This window comes from Mus caroli, chromosome 3 (genome assembly GCF_900094665.2).
Source record: "Mus caroli chromosome 3, CAROLI_EIJ_v1.1, whole genome shotgun sequence".
NCBI lineage: Eukaryota > Metazoa > Chordata > Mammalia > Rodentia > Muridae > Mus > Mus caroli.
This window is the reverse complement of record NC_034572.1, coordinates 58590704-58608031: the sequence shown is the minus strand read 5'-3', so window position 1 is coordinate 58608031 and position 17328 is coordinate 58590704. Positions and strand designations below refer to the sequence as shown.

The 17328-nt window shown below is 39.7% G+C and overlaps 1 protein-coding gene across 1 annotated transcript in view; it reads right to left on the bottom strand.

The window, feature by feature from the left end:
- Kcnab1 (potassium voltage-gated channel subfamily A member regulatory beta subunit 1) overlaps positions 1-9793 on the bottom strand; it is a 420837-nt gene extending 411044 nt beyond the window's left edge. The window contains exon 1 of the mRNA XM_021157435.2: positions 9461-9793. Coding sequence (XP_021013094.1) covers positions 9461-9735 — 275 coding nt within the window. The 5' untranslated portion in view covers positions 9736-9793. The remainder of the gene's footprint in view (positions 1-9460) is intronic.
- Positions 9794-17328: the final 7535 nt, after the last annotated feature.

Here is a 17328-nt window from a genome sequence, read left to right as displayed (position 1 = left end):
ATTCATGCCAATGCTCAAGCCATCAAAGAAAACCAAAAGTAAAACAGGACAGAGCTCTCACCTCAGGTCCCATCCATGTGGACCTTCAGACTCATGACCAGGCTGGAAAATTAAAACATTCCCATATCACATCTCTAATGTGTCAGAATTTACCAGCTAGGGGTAGCTTTATGATTAATAGTTTCATTAGGTAAAATGTATTTATGTACAGCTCTATAATCAGCCCTTCCTCAACTGGGACAGAGCCACAAGTCTGGATGGAATCCCAGTTTAAATTTCTGGCAACTAAAGAAGTGTTTGGCAACTTTCCCTTTGCATTTAGGTTATAATGTGTGTGCCTGCATACAAAGCTGTTAACTTCTTTTAATATAGAATGGCGATTCTTCTCAAAGCCTTCAAGACTGACGCTTGATGGCATTTAATATACCTGGAAGGCTGTGACTGAAGGAATATAGCTTCAGCTATCATTTCCAATGGAATTTGAGCAAGTGTTTCTCAGCCCCCTGTGATTCCTCCTTCCCATGTAACAAAAGCATAGAAGCCAACAGGAAGAATTACTGTCAAGGCAATAGTTTCTGGCTTATCACTTAGTGAGTGACAAGCACTGGGAAGTTGTTTCCATCCACCCTTTTTGGAATTCAGATGGGATAGACCTGGCCAAGCATTACCTCAAATGCAATTAATGAAATCATGTTCAACTCATGTAGCAGAAGATGCCACTTCTGTACCTCTGTATAGATCCTTTGATAGAAAAAAAGTCATGTAGGAAAAAAAAGCCAGAAGAAGACATAATGAAGTTGATGGCACACTCCATTGATCTGGTTTTTTGATTGTCCATGTGAGTGATCTCTTCCTCATCTGGCCTCTTGCTAAACATGTGTATAGCAAGAAGCAAGAACCTCAAACATGAGGGGAATGCATGATCTCACATCCATTTATGTATGCAGAGATACCACCAGGATTTAAACATAGATCTTTCTATTCCAAATCCAAAGGGATCTAGCCAAGGCTTGTAGAGAGAGGACATGGCAGATGGACATTTGACTTATTGCACACAGAACAGATTTTACCCCTATGCCAACCCCAATAATTTTTATTGCCAAAACGAACACCTTTATTTGATACCCATCACCTGCCGTTCAAGCTGTGCACATTGCCCAAGTCCAGATAAAATCATTCCTGCCAGGAACTCAGATCCCTCCCCTTAATTCTATAGTGTGCCCTTATCTCCTATAGGATTTCTCTTGAATATATGTAGATTTTGTAGTAATTCATCTTTGTGACACTTTGGATAAACAAGATGCTCAATCAAACTGGCACATGCTATTCACTGACCTCATGATTGATACTTGAGATTATCTTCTTACATGACTTTCTTTCACAATCTCAGGTCTTCCACAAATGCAGCCAGAATCTTCTAAGCTCTGAGCTCATTTGTTGCTCTGCTGGCAGAAAGCAAGTCTATCAAAACTCATCTTGAGAATTATCTGTGCCAAGAATCTTGTCTAGCCTTCTTGAAACCTACGGAGGTGAACAAATTCTAGGAATTCAAGTAGTTCTGATAACAGTGAGAGCAGCATTAGGATTTAGTAAAGCCACTGTCCTATATCATAAGGAATATGAGTTACAAGGTGAAATCTCTATCAGAATGCTGTAACTAAATTTTCACACACGTGTTTGTGTGCTGAATACTGAACTACTCCAGTATTTCTGAACCTAGTAATTTCCACTTACTAGGTTCAGACAGATCTGGTTTGGGATGCTAATACTGCTGATATTTAAAAACATCTTCATATTCTAACCTCAATTCACTTTTGCCCGGGAGGATGGTACTCCCCTCAATACCTGATGGAATCTTAATTGAGCAGAGCAGGGTACTTGGGGCTCAGGTACTGGGTGAAGGGCATGGTCTTGCCAGACACCTTTAGAGTCACCAACACTTAGTCCTCTTTGTTAAGAGTTAGCCACATAGACCATGCAAAATATGGGTTATATCTCACTTCCAAGCAAATTATGAAAATAAAAACAAAATGCAGTCTTCTTTCCTTTGTATTTTAATTCACTTGTCTTACCACACTTGTTTAAAATGGTAGTCATCTCCTTTTCAAAAGAATGATACCTTAAATTTATCCTTTGAAAAATTTGTATGCATAAACAATGTATCTTGATCATGTTCATCTTTATCCACTTCCCTCTAACACCCTCCAGGACAGCTCTCAATGTCATGGCCTCATTTTCAAAGTTATTTAGTTAGTTTTAAACTCTGAGTCTAATTAGTGGTACCTGTATGCATATAAGATTCAGGGTTACACAATGGGGCATGGGAAAGTCACTAGTGGCCACAGCTCCAAATAAAAGTGACTCTCCTTCCCTCTGCAACTGTCAATTAGTGTTCAGTTTGGGTCTGAGGATTCCTTTATCCTCTTGTGATGGCTTGGTCTTTGCAGGTCTTGTGTTGTGAGTTCACACGTGTAGCAACCGTATCATAATCATAGGACAATGCAGTACTCCTCCAAGTTCTCTAGATCTTACATTCCTTTTGTCTTCTCTTCTGGGATGCTCTTTAAGCCTCGGTGGTGGTGATAATGGGGAGGGTTGGTGTTGAGGTCCCATCTGCAGCTGAGCACTGACAATCCCTTATTCTCAGCACTTTGAAGGGTCATGACTGTCTGCATTAGCCACTACCCACTGTGATAAGAAGCTTCTATGACAAGGTTGGGAATGGTACAAATCTATGCCTATGATGCTGTTTAGTTTTTGTCAACTTGATATAATCTAGAGTCATTTGAAGAAGAAACTTCAATCGAGAAAAGCCTCAATCAGATTGGTCCATGGGAACTTTTCTTGATTAATGATAGATATAGGAATACCCAAGACATATGGGTAGTGCCACAACTGAGCTGATGATCCTGGGAGGTATAAGAAAGGTGGTAACATGATTCTGAGGAACAAGCTAGTAAGTAGAATTCCTTCATGGCCTCTGATTCAGTTCTTGTCTAAAGTTCCTGCCTCCTACCTTGGCCAGTACTTGACAGTGGACTGTAACCTGTAAGTTGAATAAATCTTTCCTCTCCAACTTATTTTTGTTCATTGTTTTATTACAGTAACAGAAAGCAAACAAAAAACATATAAACAGAAACAGTTAGAAGGCATCTTAATAATGTGATCTTTTAGAAAAAGAGCATTAGTAGATTTTCCCCTAGGGCCTATGGTCTAGTAACTGTCTTAGTTGGGGTTTTACTGCTGTGAACAGACACCATGACCAAGGCAAGTCTTATAAAAAAACATTTAGTTGGGGCTGGCTTACAGGTTCAGAGGTTCAGCCCATTATCATCAAGGTGGGAGCATGGCAGCATCCAGGCAGGAATGGCTCAGGCAGAGCTGAGAGTTCTACGTCTTCATCCAAAGGCTGCTACTGGAAGACTGACTTCCAGGCAACTGGGGTGAGAATCTTAAGCCCACACCCACAGTGACACACCTATTCCAAGCAGGTCACACCTATTCCATCAAGGCCACACCTCCAGATGGTTCCACTCCCTGGTCCAAGAATATACAAACCATCACAGTAACCATGAGTTTTGACCATGTTTCCCTCCCATGCAGCAGGTCTAAATTCTAATCAAGAAAGCAATTGGTTTCTCCTTATCTTAGGTACTGTTCTATTGCTATGATAAAACTCCGAGGAAGCCTATAAAAAGTATTTAATTTGAGGCTTACAGTTCCAAGGAGTTATAATCCATGATGGTGGAGAAAGGACATGGCAGCAGGAACAGCTAAGAGCTTATATCTTGATCCGAAAGTAGGAGGCAAAGAGAAAGAGGCTCAGAATGGCATGGGTCTTTTGAAACACTACCCCAGTGATATACCTCCTCCAACAAGGCCACAGATCTTAATCCTTCCCAAATAGTTCCACCAGCTGGGGACCAAGTATTCAAATATATGAATCTCTGGAACCATCCTCATTCAAACTATTATACCCTATAGAGCATCTTGCTACTTTTGGGCCAGTGACCTACATCATCAGAACAGATCAGTGTCACAATATGCAGGATCCAGTGCTGCATAAGGCCATTGATGTCCTTCTCCCCTAACCAAAATAATAATAATAATAATAATAATAATAATAATAATAATAATACACCTTCCAGCATTATGAAAGAAAGTTACCCTGCAAGCGAAAAGTTTCCTAGTTAGTTCAAGATTAATTTCTGTGTTCTGCAACCAAATTGTGTGCTGTATTTAGCACCAGGGTTAAACTATCTAATTATGGTAGATAGCCAAAAGCAATCTGAATAGCCTGTACTGTTTGGGGTGCCTCCAAGACTTATTGACCAATAACTCATGGCAGGGTAACTGGCCCCTGGCACTAAGATTTTCCTTTAATAATGTCTCTGGGACAGTTCACTAATACGAGGTATCACTCTTCAGGCTTATTTTAAATAATTACATCTTTATTAGCTTACAAACTAATAGGGCTTTATACAACTTCTTCATAAATTGTTTTGGTTAACCCATCCTCTATCCATCTTTTCCTTTCTCCCAGTCCTCTACCCCATCCACCTATCCCTACTCAAACTTTTAGCTTCCCATATGTCCATCCTGTTCTTTCATAGCACATGTGTTCTATTATCCCCCTTATTATATTTTTACTAGAATTTCAAGATCATAGGTTCCCATGTAGCTTGTTTATACACACTTTATATTAGTTTACTCTTCCTCAGTCCTCTCTTCCATCTTCATCACTCTACTACATGCTTGAACCCTTCTACCCCCAACATTCCCCCCTCTCTATTATCTTTATCTATCTATCTATCTATCTATCTATCTATCTATCTATCTATCTATCTATCTATCTGCAGGGTGTATCATGGTGCATGTGCAATTGACAGAGAACAACATGCAAAAGCCAGTCCATTTTCCTCCATGTGGGCCCCAGGGATTTAATTCGGGTCATCAGTCTTGACAGCAAGTGCCTTTACCCACTGAGCCATTTCTCTAGCCCATAAATTCACTGAGTTTTGCATTTCAAGAAATTGTTAGGTATGTTAATTAACTTTTTGAATTTCTATTTCTTTGACCACAAAACGAGCAAGAAGTTGTGTGCCTTTTCTGCATTGTTCTTTATCTTGTTGCTCTGAGACAACATTTCCCATTAAACTGGAATCTCACTTTGACTAGGCTAGACTGGCTGGGCAGTGAGCTCTCAGCATTTGCCTTTGTTCCCCTTTGTCTCTATCCTGCACTAATACTGGGGTTGCATGCATGCGTGCACAGCCGTGCAGACTTTACATGGGTGCTGGTATCAAATTCAAGTCCCTATGCTTGCAGAGCAAGCATCTTTAGTCACTGAGTAATCTCTGTGCCCCATACTTCTGTTTTGAAACAATCTCTCACTGGATCTGGAACTTACAGCTTGGCTAGGCTGGGCTGTCCAGCAAGGTCAAGTTCTCCTGTTTCCACCTATCCAGAGGTGAGGATGTGCTTCTCCATCTGCATCTCTTTATGTGGGTACTTGGGATCCTAACTTAGGTTCTAATACTTGTGTGTTAAGCACTGTACCAACTATCTCTTATCTCTCTTGCTTTTATTTATCTATTTTTAAAACATTAGGCAAAGTCCAAAGATTACTTCTGCTTACAAAAGTTTATTTGAAAACCTTAAATAAAATTTAAAAAGTCATGCCCACAGTCACATGGTGTTCTAGTTGGCTTCTCTGTTGCTATAGTAAAACACTTGACCAAAATCAACTTGCAGAGAAAAGATTTGTTTGGCTTTCACATCCTAAACTATCGTTGTAGGAAGCCAGACCAGGAGCTAAAAGTAGGTACCTTGGAGGCAGGAACTAAAGCAGAGCTATGGACAAATGTAGCTTACTGTTTTCTTCCTCATGGTTTGCTTAGTCAACTTTCTTAAACAGCCCAGGAGCACCTGCCCAGGGGTGGCACTGCCCAGGGTGGGACCTCCCACAGTGAGCTGGGCCTGACCACATGACTCATCATTGAAGAAAATGCCCCACTGCCTTGCCCGTAGGTCAGTCTGCTGAAGACAATTCTTCAGCTGAGATTCCCTCTTCCCAAGTGACCCAAGCTTTTGTCAACCTGACACAAACCAAGTAAACAAACAGTCAAACAAACAAAGCAAGTAGCACACAAGGGAGCAAAGAGGAAAAGCCAAGTTTTGCCTCTAACTCCAGAGCTCTGGCCCCTACTCTATTCTCATTTGGTAGGCAAGTAACGAGCTGCCACAGATGATAAATACATTCAATATCACCATCATCAGGCAGCTCTGAAATGAACAATCAGTCAATATGAAGCAAATTTTATTAGGTTGTTTTATTGTGTAATCCCATACATACACAGCGCAGAAAAGGGAACAGGGCTACTCTTTCATCTGCGTTCCCTTTCCTTCCTATATTTGTTTATTAAGTAAATATACCAGGAATCTTGAGCCCTGCCTCCACTTCTAATGCTTTCCCCTAATAAGTTCCTTTGAAATTCAGGTTGTTGTGGGATACAGGTATAAAACAATCCAGCATGAGTTAGAGTGAACTCACTATTCAATATTTTAATTCCATTTTTTCAGGAAGGGAATTAGAGTCAGAGGACACTAAGTCCTTACTGATGCCCATCAAATTCTTCTCAGCTACAATGTGTGGCATCTTTATATTCTTCTCAACACATTGTATGTTCTGCTGTATAAACAATATTTCACAGACACATAATGTTTCAGGCATTTTATTTAAAGGTTAGGCACATTTATCAACTACAAATAAGTCTAATGTAGAAATGTCAGGAGAGCCAAACTATTTGAGGAAAACACACTGAAAATCCGTAAGAACTTTCCTTAACTTCCTGACAGCTAATCTGAACATCAGGGTAGCTCAAGGATTTATATCCCAACGTGAGCATTAAAATGTGAAATATCGCCTAATTAGTCATTGTTTAGGAGACTCGTCAGGACTGGGTGCTTCCCATACCCACAGTTACAAAAGCAGGGAGCAGCCTTGGTCTTCTGAGCTACACAAAGTCCATCTGAGATCTTCAGCAAATTCATCTAAGTTAGGATTGAACTAAGTGCCAAGTGCCAACTGCATGCTCTAGTGCCACCCTCCCCCCCCCAACCGAGTAACAATCATATTGTAAAATAAATGATGGATGGGCATCTTTTGTTCTGATGGTATTCAACAGATATGACTCACTAAGCAGGTGTCAATCAACGGTTAAATGGTATTGCCCTGAATATATAGAATAATATCAAACCATGTCTTACCCAGTCTTTTTTAACAATAGAGCCAGTTATTATTTAGGTAGAACAGTAAAGAGCAGTTTTTTTCTCTCCAAATTACTCACTAAACCTCATTAGGTTAACTGATATTTCACTCTGACTTGGTAAATGTTGCTTCAGTGTCAGATGACAGTAGGAAATTTGTGGTCTTGCATTATGCTCCTTATGGAAAGTAGCAGGTCTAGCTTAAGTCAAGGAATATGTTAGGGAAAGAAACTATAATCAAGGATTTCCCTTGTCACTTAACTTCCCCCAGAGGCCCTGTAATAATAGCTTTATAGACATAAAAGATACACAATGATTTGGGATACTGGTTATGTAAGGAGATGAATTTCTAGCGAGCACAAGCTCCCTCAAGCTTTCCTTAAATGAGACTGTCCCTTCCTCAAGCTCCCTGCTGCTGACCTACACTCTGCCACCCCCCAACCCCCCCTCCCCCCACACACAGTTGCAGGCATCAGAGTCTGTTCAAGAGCTCAGACAGGTCACCCTGACTGTGAACACTACATCTAATTCCTAGGCTTTTCTAGAAGGTTTATTTCATCCTGCATTTTAAGTGCTGATATTTCAATAGTGACTTACATCTGGAAACACTTATTTTATTACTGCCATGGAAAAAGGGAAATGTAAATATGTCAAGGCATTTTGAATTGTGTCATCCAAGGTTCTAGAGTATATGTGCTATTTAATTCAACTGCTTTAGAGGTTTCCTGTTTGAATTAGAAATATAACAATGGAAACCGGGGAAAAGGGCTCAGTGGATAAGAGCCCTGAAAGTGCTCAGACCTGAGTTCAAACCCCAGTGCCGTGTAAAATGTCAGGCGGGCTGTATGTGCTGTAACCCCAGCATTTTGGGGGCAAAGACAGGCAGCTCCCTGTTCAGCCAGCCTAGTCAATATGACAAGCTCCTGATACAGTGAGAGAGAGAGTCTGTCACAAAGTAGGAAGGAAAAGAGTGATGGAGAAGGAAAGCTGATGTCTTGCTCTGGCCTCCCTGCATACTTGCACAGCATGGAGTACACAACCAAACACACTCACATCATAAACACATACCACACACATTCACACAGCATACACAAAGATAATCATACACACACACACACACAAGTATCACATATAGACGATACTTATCACAGACATGCAAAACATATCCACACAAAGTCACATGTGTGCACAAGAACACACACACACACACACACACACACACACACACACACACACACATCACACCACAAATATACACACAGAAGTTGCTATGAGTATCCTGGATATTTTGATATACTATGCTGTAGTTTTAACAAAAGACATATTTTGGTCATTTTATTAAATGTTTTCTTCTATTGAAATCTTATTATCATTTAATAAAAACTTCTGGGATCATTTTACCATAGCTTTTCTTGCAAAACTATTTCTATTTCCTATGCCATTTCGTAATACAACTTATAGGAAACAAGTACACTTGGGTTTCAGGACTCCAGACATTGCTGCGGTGGGTTTAATGAAACTGTCCTTCCTGACATATATGTAAAGCCCAGGCTGAGGAAAGAAGAGAGAGAAAATCTTCAGGAAACTGTTTTATATTTACATCTTTTTGAAAAGTACTCCTTTCTCCCTGTGTTACCTGTCTCAACTATTGAGGTATATGATTGTCAATACAATCTGCTCGATACCTCTCTTGAACCGTATGAGGAAACCTTTATCCAGCAAGTTAACACCATTCAACTGTCCACTTTCAAAACTGCTCAAAAGCCCTCTCCACATGCCCTGCTTCCCAAAGTAAAGGAAACGCTGGGAGACAGCAATAATATTTCGTTCTTTGGGGAAGAAACTTTCTTTTCTTTTTTCTTTTCTTCTTTTCTTTTCTTTTCTTTTTTTCTTTTCTTTTCCTTACAATCTGAATTCCTAAGATACTTTTTATTCCCTAGAGGAAAAAAAAATTGACTCTCATCCACTAAGCTCATTACTGGCTTTCCAAAGGATATTTTCCGAGTCTCAATTCAGAGAGCTTTGTTTATCATTGCACCAAGTTCCTGCCTTTTGTTGTGCAGGTTCTGAAGCGCCAAGTGAGGCTGTGAGGGCTGCTACTAAGATTTTACAGCCCGGGAAGGAATGCAAGGCACCTGCTCTCCAGATCCCGTCCGCCCGCCCCATGATGTCCCCATCGCTGCGTGCTCACCTGTGTGGCATCCCGGTGGTGTGTGCAGTGGTGTGCTCGCTAGACAGTTCGCAGAGCTTTAGGTACCAGTTCATCTCCACCTCCCGCAGCAGGGCCAGCTGCCTTGCCCTGAGCTGGCTTTGCCCGGTTGGGCTGAGGCTGCTGTCTTTGGCATTCTCGGGGGCTTTCTTGGGAGATTTGTCTTTCCCCCCTGAAGAAAGGCCAGACTGCTTTCTGAACTTGCTGTTGTCTTCGGAGATCTGACTCCCTGCAGCGCCTGTGCGGGCTGCCAGCATCCTGGAAGTTCCTATCTGCCTGTCTGGGAAGAGGCTAAGCGACTGTCATTAAAGTAATTTGAATTGATTTCTGTTTCTGTCTCCCTCCGCTGCCCTGTCTTCCGCCCCCCACCTTAACCTTATCCTGCCAGGGACCTGTAACTGAGCCTGCTGCACTTGGGATGAAAGGCTATCTACCTCTAAAGTTTCCTGGGGCGGAGAGGAAATGCGGCCGCTACCTGTCACTTCTTGGAATATGGAAATTCAAGAGCAAGTCTCCAAAACTTTATTATTCTGAAGGTTATGAATTATATATGATTTAAAATTAGGAATATGACTTCTAACTTTTACCTTAGACAATAAGATTTAGGTAAATTATATTTCATTGCCACATTAGAGTTACATTTTGTTTTGCTTTTTTTTTTTTTTTAATAAAAGCCCCCTTAAGACTCATCAGCCCCTTTTGGAGTTTTGAAAGTTTTGATGTGAATTTCTTCCAATAAGAACAACAGTCTCAATGCATGAGACAGATTACCTAACCTTTTGGCTAAGCTGTAAATGAAATATTGGGTAAATTTCATGTTCCATTAGCAGCAGAAGGCTTTGTGAATGTCACCAAGCCATATAACATACCAAGTGTTTTTTGATTCCTTCTGTAAGAACAGTAAGCCTACCACAGCTGATTCCGACAATTGGTCCTTCAGCTTTTTATAATTTCAGCTAGAATTGAAGCAGAGCCAGAGGAAGGAATAGAGATGTGTTTACGTATTTGTGCATAGGTATTTGTATGTGTCCGTACCTAAGTATGTTAAGTGCACATGAAAACTAGCTCTGAAGAAAGGAGAGTTTAGTTAATGCATTTTTGATTACAACACATGGATAGGACTCAAGATTTCTCAAGGATATATGACCTGTGTTCTGTCTCAGAGGATCCATGATATCCATGATACCATTGCTCATTCAAGATTCCTATGACAGAGTTATTTAGTATAATTAACCCTGGCTCCCCTAATCATCCTAAGTCCCTCCTATCTATTCCCTATCCCAGTGTCTGCTGTACAGGAGCCTGGGAATATATGTGAATTTTCCTGTTTATGACAAGACCACTGATTAAAATCTTACCAGTAAAGCAAGGTCTTATGGACTCTGAAAGGGCAAGAGAGGAAAGGAATGAAGATATAGAAGAAACAGTAGCTCTTCAAAAGCCTGCCAATATTTTTTTGAGAACCGTTAACAGTTGCTAGTTGGTCTAAGCCAAGAATTAGACGACAGCAGTCATATTATGTATAGGGAAATGCCATTCATTTTGAGTCTAGTCTTAGAAAGGAGCAACAATCCATACAGAGCCTAAAACACATATCAAAGGGCAAGGAACCAGCTAAGATCAACTACCAGAATAAGTCCCACCTGAAGCAGTCGGCACCAGAACTTCCAGCACCAACAGACTGCAATCTGTTCGATGTCTTCCATTGATTTCATCTCTTTGATCATGCAAGACTTCTTGCAACATAGTATCCATTGCAGCTAGCCTCTCCGCTGTGCAGATTTTGGAGACAACGTTGCTAGTTTGACATTCTTAGACTTAGTCAAATATGGACTCTACACTATTTACAATAGACAAGGTGAAACCAGCATAGACACTCATCAATAAATAAATGGAATATATTTTTGTTAGTTTACATAAAAGAGTTTTATTTATCTATAAAAATATTAAAATTATATCATCTACAGGAAAAAAGATAGAACTAGAGATCATTTTAACAAAGTGGCCCAGAAAGGCAAAGATCATATTTTCTCCCATATGTGTAATCTATTACTTATCTACAAGTCTAACTATATATACACACACATAAGACATGAAGGTAGAAAAGGGTTACAAGAGAGTAATTGCGATAAAGATAGACAAATTGTGTTTTTATGCACAGAATATATACACACATATATGTATCTATCTATCTATCTATCTATCTTATACCCAAATATATTTATATGTATGTATAATTCTTTAATACTTTAGTTTCCTTATCTATAAAATAGATAAACATATCTATTTACTATAGTTTTAATATGTGGATCTCAAAGCTCTCCACTTCTTTCACACTTCTTTCTAAGAAAAGTAGCATTGTTTTCCTACTCATGGTTCTAGGGCTCTGATTGCTTTTATGTAAAAGATGGTGCAAGTAATAGTATATGACATCTTTGGTTAGATTACAATGACCATGAGGTTTCTACCCACTAGTATAGGACAGTTCACTTTGCGAGATTTCCATTATCTTGGGGAAATTTGACTACTGGATATTGCCCAGGAAGTATCACACAGGTGCTCTGCAGCCTCAGCTGACTTCCCAGACATCATTAGCTGCTAACTAAATGAGCTAGCTTGGATAGTCCTCATATCTGCCTACTGTACAAGGCATCTCCAAGTCAGCTCTGCATTCTCACACTCTGCTCAGATTCAGATTGCCAAGGTTGTGATCTAAGTTACTCATTGCCTTATTATGACCATTATGTTTGGGGTTATTTATGAACACTGCTAGTAACCAGAACACTATCGATAGTCTTATTAGAAACTTTTGATAAAACATGTGTGAAATACTTAGAATGTTGAGTACGTATTAAATTCAACAGATATCAGCATCAACTTTCCTGAAGCATGGTTAATGACCTAAAATGCAGACTTTCTGTGTATCCCCTCCTTTCAAACATTTAAAATTAAGTATCAAGGTAAATACTAAGTACTCAACATTGTGTCATATATTAAGTAGTTGCCAAGGATATATGCCTAGCATACTGAATTGCTGTTTTAAAATTTTTTATATCATCTTAAATTTATCCAATGGAATTGAAGTCACAAAGTGATTTGACATCATTCTTTTTAAAATACACAGGGGCAAGCTCTTCCTCAGCAGCTAGGAATCTTACATGCTTTCCTTTTCTGTCCGAACTAGTTTCTTCTCACCACAGTCCATCACTCCAACTCCATAACATTTGATTGCTTCATAATCTTTTACCTATGACCTTATGAAATAACTCTAAAATAAAATATAAAAAATAGTAAACATCTCAATTTTGTGTATATTATATTTTATAAGAATTGAGTTATCATGATAATTAATTATTGTACATAATTTGTCAAAACTGGATTTGATATATTTTGATACCTTGATGTCTAACATAAGAAGCAAGCTAATTTTACTATATTGAAAATATATCAGATCATATATTATGTCATATTATGTATTATGTATCATGTATCATATATCATATATTATTATATGTTATATATTATATATTACATATAATATATATTATTATATATATTATATATTATATATTATTATATATTATATTATTATATATTATATTATATTATATGTAATATATTATATTATATGTTATATGTTATATTGACCCGTCCAGCAGGTCCAGTTATTCGAGGGTCTCGAGGAGACCTTCTCCTAAGAACCAAATGGGGGGTAGAGAGAGGAGAACCTTGTGCAATGAACGACACACGGAAGCAGTCTGAGTAGCATCAAGGTCTCACTGTATTAGCAAGGCTCAATGTTTAAATGCACAAGCAAAAGAGGAAGTACTTCTCAGCAGGAGGAATGGGGCAGTGGAAATTTTACTTTTGGTGACTACACGGGGAAGCAGGAACTTGGCAGTATCAGGGTACATCTTGAGGTCAGGACATCTGGTGCTGACTTAGGGCTGGAACAATCTGTGGTTGTTCTCAGAGCCATGCATCGGTGTGGGAGGAGAGGCCCAATTCAGAGATCAGGACAATAGTGTTGTNTTAATAGCTCCCAACATTATATGTTATATGTTATGTGTTATGTGTTATGTGTTAGATGTTAGATTGAGATATTTTATTACTCTTTGAGAATTTCATCCATGCATAATATATGATTGTATTGTAATTTTGTATTCTCTTCAACCCACATTCCTTCCCTTAACTCCTTCAAACTGAAGACTCTTGAATGGCTGAGAAGCACCTAAAGAAATGTTTAAACTCCTTATTGATCAGAGAAATTCAAGTCAAACGACACTGAGATTCCACCTCACACCAATCAGAATGGCTAAGATTAAAATGTCAGGTGACAACACATGTGGGAGAGGATGTGGAGGAAGAGGAACACTCCTTCATTGCTGGAGGGATTGCAAACTGGTACATCCACTCTGAAAATCAATCTGGAGGTTCCTCAGAAAACTGGAAATAGATCTATCAGAAGACCCAGCTATACCAGTCTTGGGAGCATACCCAAAAGATGCTCCAACATGTCCACAGGGGTACGTGTTCCACTGTGTTCATAGCAGAGACTTATTTGTGATAGCTAGAAGCTGTAAACAACCTAGATGTCCCACGACCGAAGAATGGATACAGAAAATATGATTCATTTACACAAAGGAATACTACTCAGCTATTAAGAATGAGGGCATCCTGAGTTTTGAAGGCAAATGGATGGAGTTAGAAAATATTATCCTGAATGAGGTAACTCAGGTCCAAAAGGATATGCATGGTATGTACTCACTAATAAGTGGATATTAGCCCCCCCCCCCAAAAAAAAAATTGCAGAATACCCAAGATACAGTCCACGGAACTCAAAAAGCTCAACAAGCTCAAGTGCCCAAGTGAGGACACCTTAATCCCATTTTGTAGAGAGAAGAAAGCAATCACAAATGGAGAGGGAGGGAGGGGTCTGGGAGGGAAAGTGGAGGGGGGTGTAGAGAGGAACCAGATCTGGTATTGGGAGAGAGAAAATGACTGAAGCCCTGAGGGTTGGCAGAAAGAATGTAAACAGGTAACCTCAGGAAATAGGAGGTTGGGGTGGACCCTCCAGAATGCACCAGAGACCTAGGAGGTGAGAGACTACCAGGACTGAAAGGGAGGGGCCTTAGATGAAATGCTGGACAGAAGGGAGAGGGAACTTATAAAGCCCACCTCCCCAGCACGAAGACAGGACATCAAGTGAGGGATGAGGTTGCCATCCCACAATCACACCTCTGACCCATAATTGTTCTTGTCTGAAAGAATTACAGGGGTAGAAATGAAGAGGAGTCTGATGAAAAGAAGGTCCAGTGACAGGTCCAAAGTGGGATCCAGCTCAAGGGGAGTTCCCAATAGGTCACTCTATTACTTTTTTTTTTTAATACAAACTCATGGCTCCATAATGAAACATCAAATAATAATTCATGTTTCTGATATATTATTCTTCCCCTCATACACTACGGTTTTTGCTATCTGGTAAAAAGAAATAAGTCTGTTTCTTAGCCTTCCTCAAGATAGAGGAATGCCACTTTGTTCAAAATGTAAACCTAACAAGGATTGTGAGGACACCTTTGATATTTTCTAATAATTCATTGGATCACATTGCCTCGAAGGGAACCTTATTAACAAAATCCACAAATACTATTCATGACAAAATAAATGGTAAAAGTTAGTCAACAGTTGTCTCCTATAGTTAGAGACAGATAAATCACTAAATTCTGCAATAGCAAATGGGATTTAATAGACATCACTCAGAGGTAGATGACTCTCAGCTCCATCTTATGTGAACATGTGAACTTGGCAAGTTATTTATTTTAAGTCCCTGTCTTAGTTAGAATAACTATTTCTGTGATGAAACACCATGACCAAAAGCAACCTGGGGGAGGAAAGGGTTTGTTTATTTGGTTTGCACATCTTGAGTTACAGTCCACTGAAGGAATCAAAAGCAAGAACCCAAACCTGGCCAAAACCTGGAGGCAGGAGCTGATGCAGAGGCCATGGAGGGGTGCTGCCTACAGGCTTGCTCCTCATGGCTTGCTCGTTCTACTTTTTTAATTTTTCTTTTGTATTGGATATTTTATTTATTTACATTTCAAATGTTATACCCCTTCTCGGTTTCCCCTCTGGAAACCCCCTATCCCATCCTCCTTCCACCTGCTTCTATGAGGGTGCTCCCCCACCCAACCACCCACTCCCACCTCCCCATCCTGGCATTCTCCTACACTGGGGCATCGAGCTTTCCCAGGACCAAGAACCTCTCCTCTCATTGATTCCAGACAAGGCTATCCTCTGCTACATATGTGGCTGGAGCTGTGGGTCCCTCCATATATACTATTTGGTTGGTGGTTTAATCCCTAGGAGTTTGGGGGGGCATGTCTGGTTGGTTGATATTGTTGTTCTTCTTATGGGTTGAAAACCCTGTCAGTTCATCCTACTTTCTTATAATATCCAAGACCATCAGTCCAGGGGTACTACCACCAACACTGGGCCAGTCTCTTCCATATCAATCATCTGTTAAGAAAATGTTCTCGAGACTTGCCTATAGTCTGATCTTATGGAGACATTTTCTCAGCTGAGGTGGCCCCTTCTCAGATGACTCTAGCTTGGGTCAAGTTGACATAAAACTAGCCAGCACAGTCTGTATGTGTACAAAAGAAAAACATGGCTTATTCTGTTGCTATGAGAATTGTGGATATTTTGGATAAAGCAATTGAGACCTAGTAGGGCATCAATAGATGATCTTGTCATTTATTATTGTATTATTTTCACTCCAACACCTAGGGAGATTTTAAGATATGTCAAAACATCCACATATGCTTTTTTTTTTGTAACATTGAAGTATTTGGCCCATTTTTTTCATCACCTGATTAATAAAAACCCTTCTGTGCAATGATTGCCAGTTCTTATGACGTTCAGGTCACATCACCAGGGAGCTCCTGATTCTGCCTGTGACCCAGTTTAGGACACACTCTCTGGGGGCTGATCAGTAACAGAAAGCCTGGATATCTAGATGCTTCCCTATAAAATATAGGGTGCCTAAATGCCGTGCCTAGTTAGGGCACAAGTCAGGGAACTTCAAGAAACTGATCCATTAGGATCACCTGACTTCAGAACTGCCCACAGGGCTTCCATCTTTCCTAGAAAAGCCAGGGCATGTCCTAGACTTTCAGCTGCTGTAATGAACAAAGCATAGCTTTCTTTTCTCACATTCACGTAAACTGAGGGTTCTTTATTTAAAATATTTGGGAACAGAATACTTTTTATTTCAGATTTTAGAATATTTGCATACAGGTAATGAGATAGCTTGGAGATGAGATTAAAGTATAAACAACATTTACCTACGCTTCGTACACATTTTATCAAAAATTGCCTGAAGATAGTTTTATATAATATTTTTAGTATGACTGCATTTTTGTATGGGAGTTTCCATTTTATTTTAGTAATCATACCAACTTCAACAAGATTCAGATTTTGCAACATTTCAGCTTTGGAGGTTAGATTTCAGATTAAGAATTTTCAGCTTTCATTGTAAAAACACAGTTTTGGGTTCTCACAGTGTGGTCCAAGGACTAGCTAGCTGCCTAGGCAACACCTGGGAGGATATTAGAAACACAGAATCAGCAGCATTACTGAGTAGGACCTGTATTTTAATAAGCCCCCTTAGGTATTGCATTTGCACACTGAAGTTTGAGAAGCAGGAGTCTGCATATCTTAGGAAGCTGGCGAGTTTGAAGTGGTTGAATAGAATGGCAAACATATAATTCTTAAATAGTAGAGAGGAAACTGAGATCTCAAGAGGTTTGGTAATCTTCTAGGTCCACCTCTCCAAAATGTATTCCAAAAAT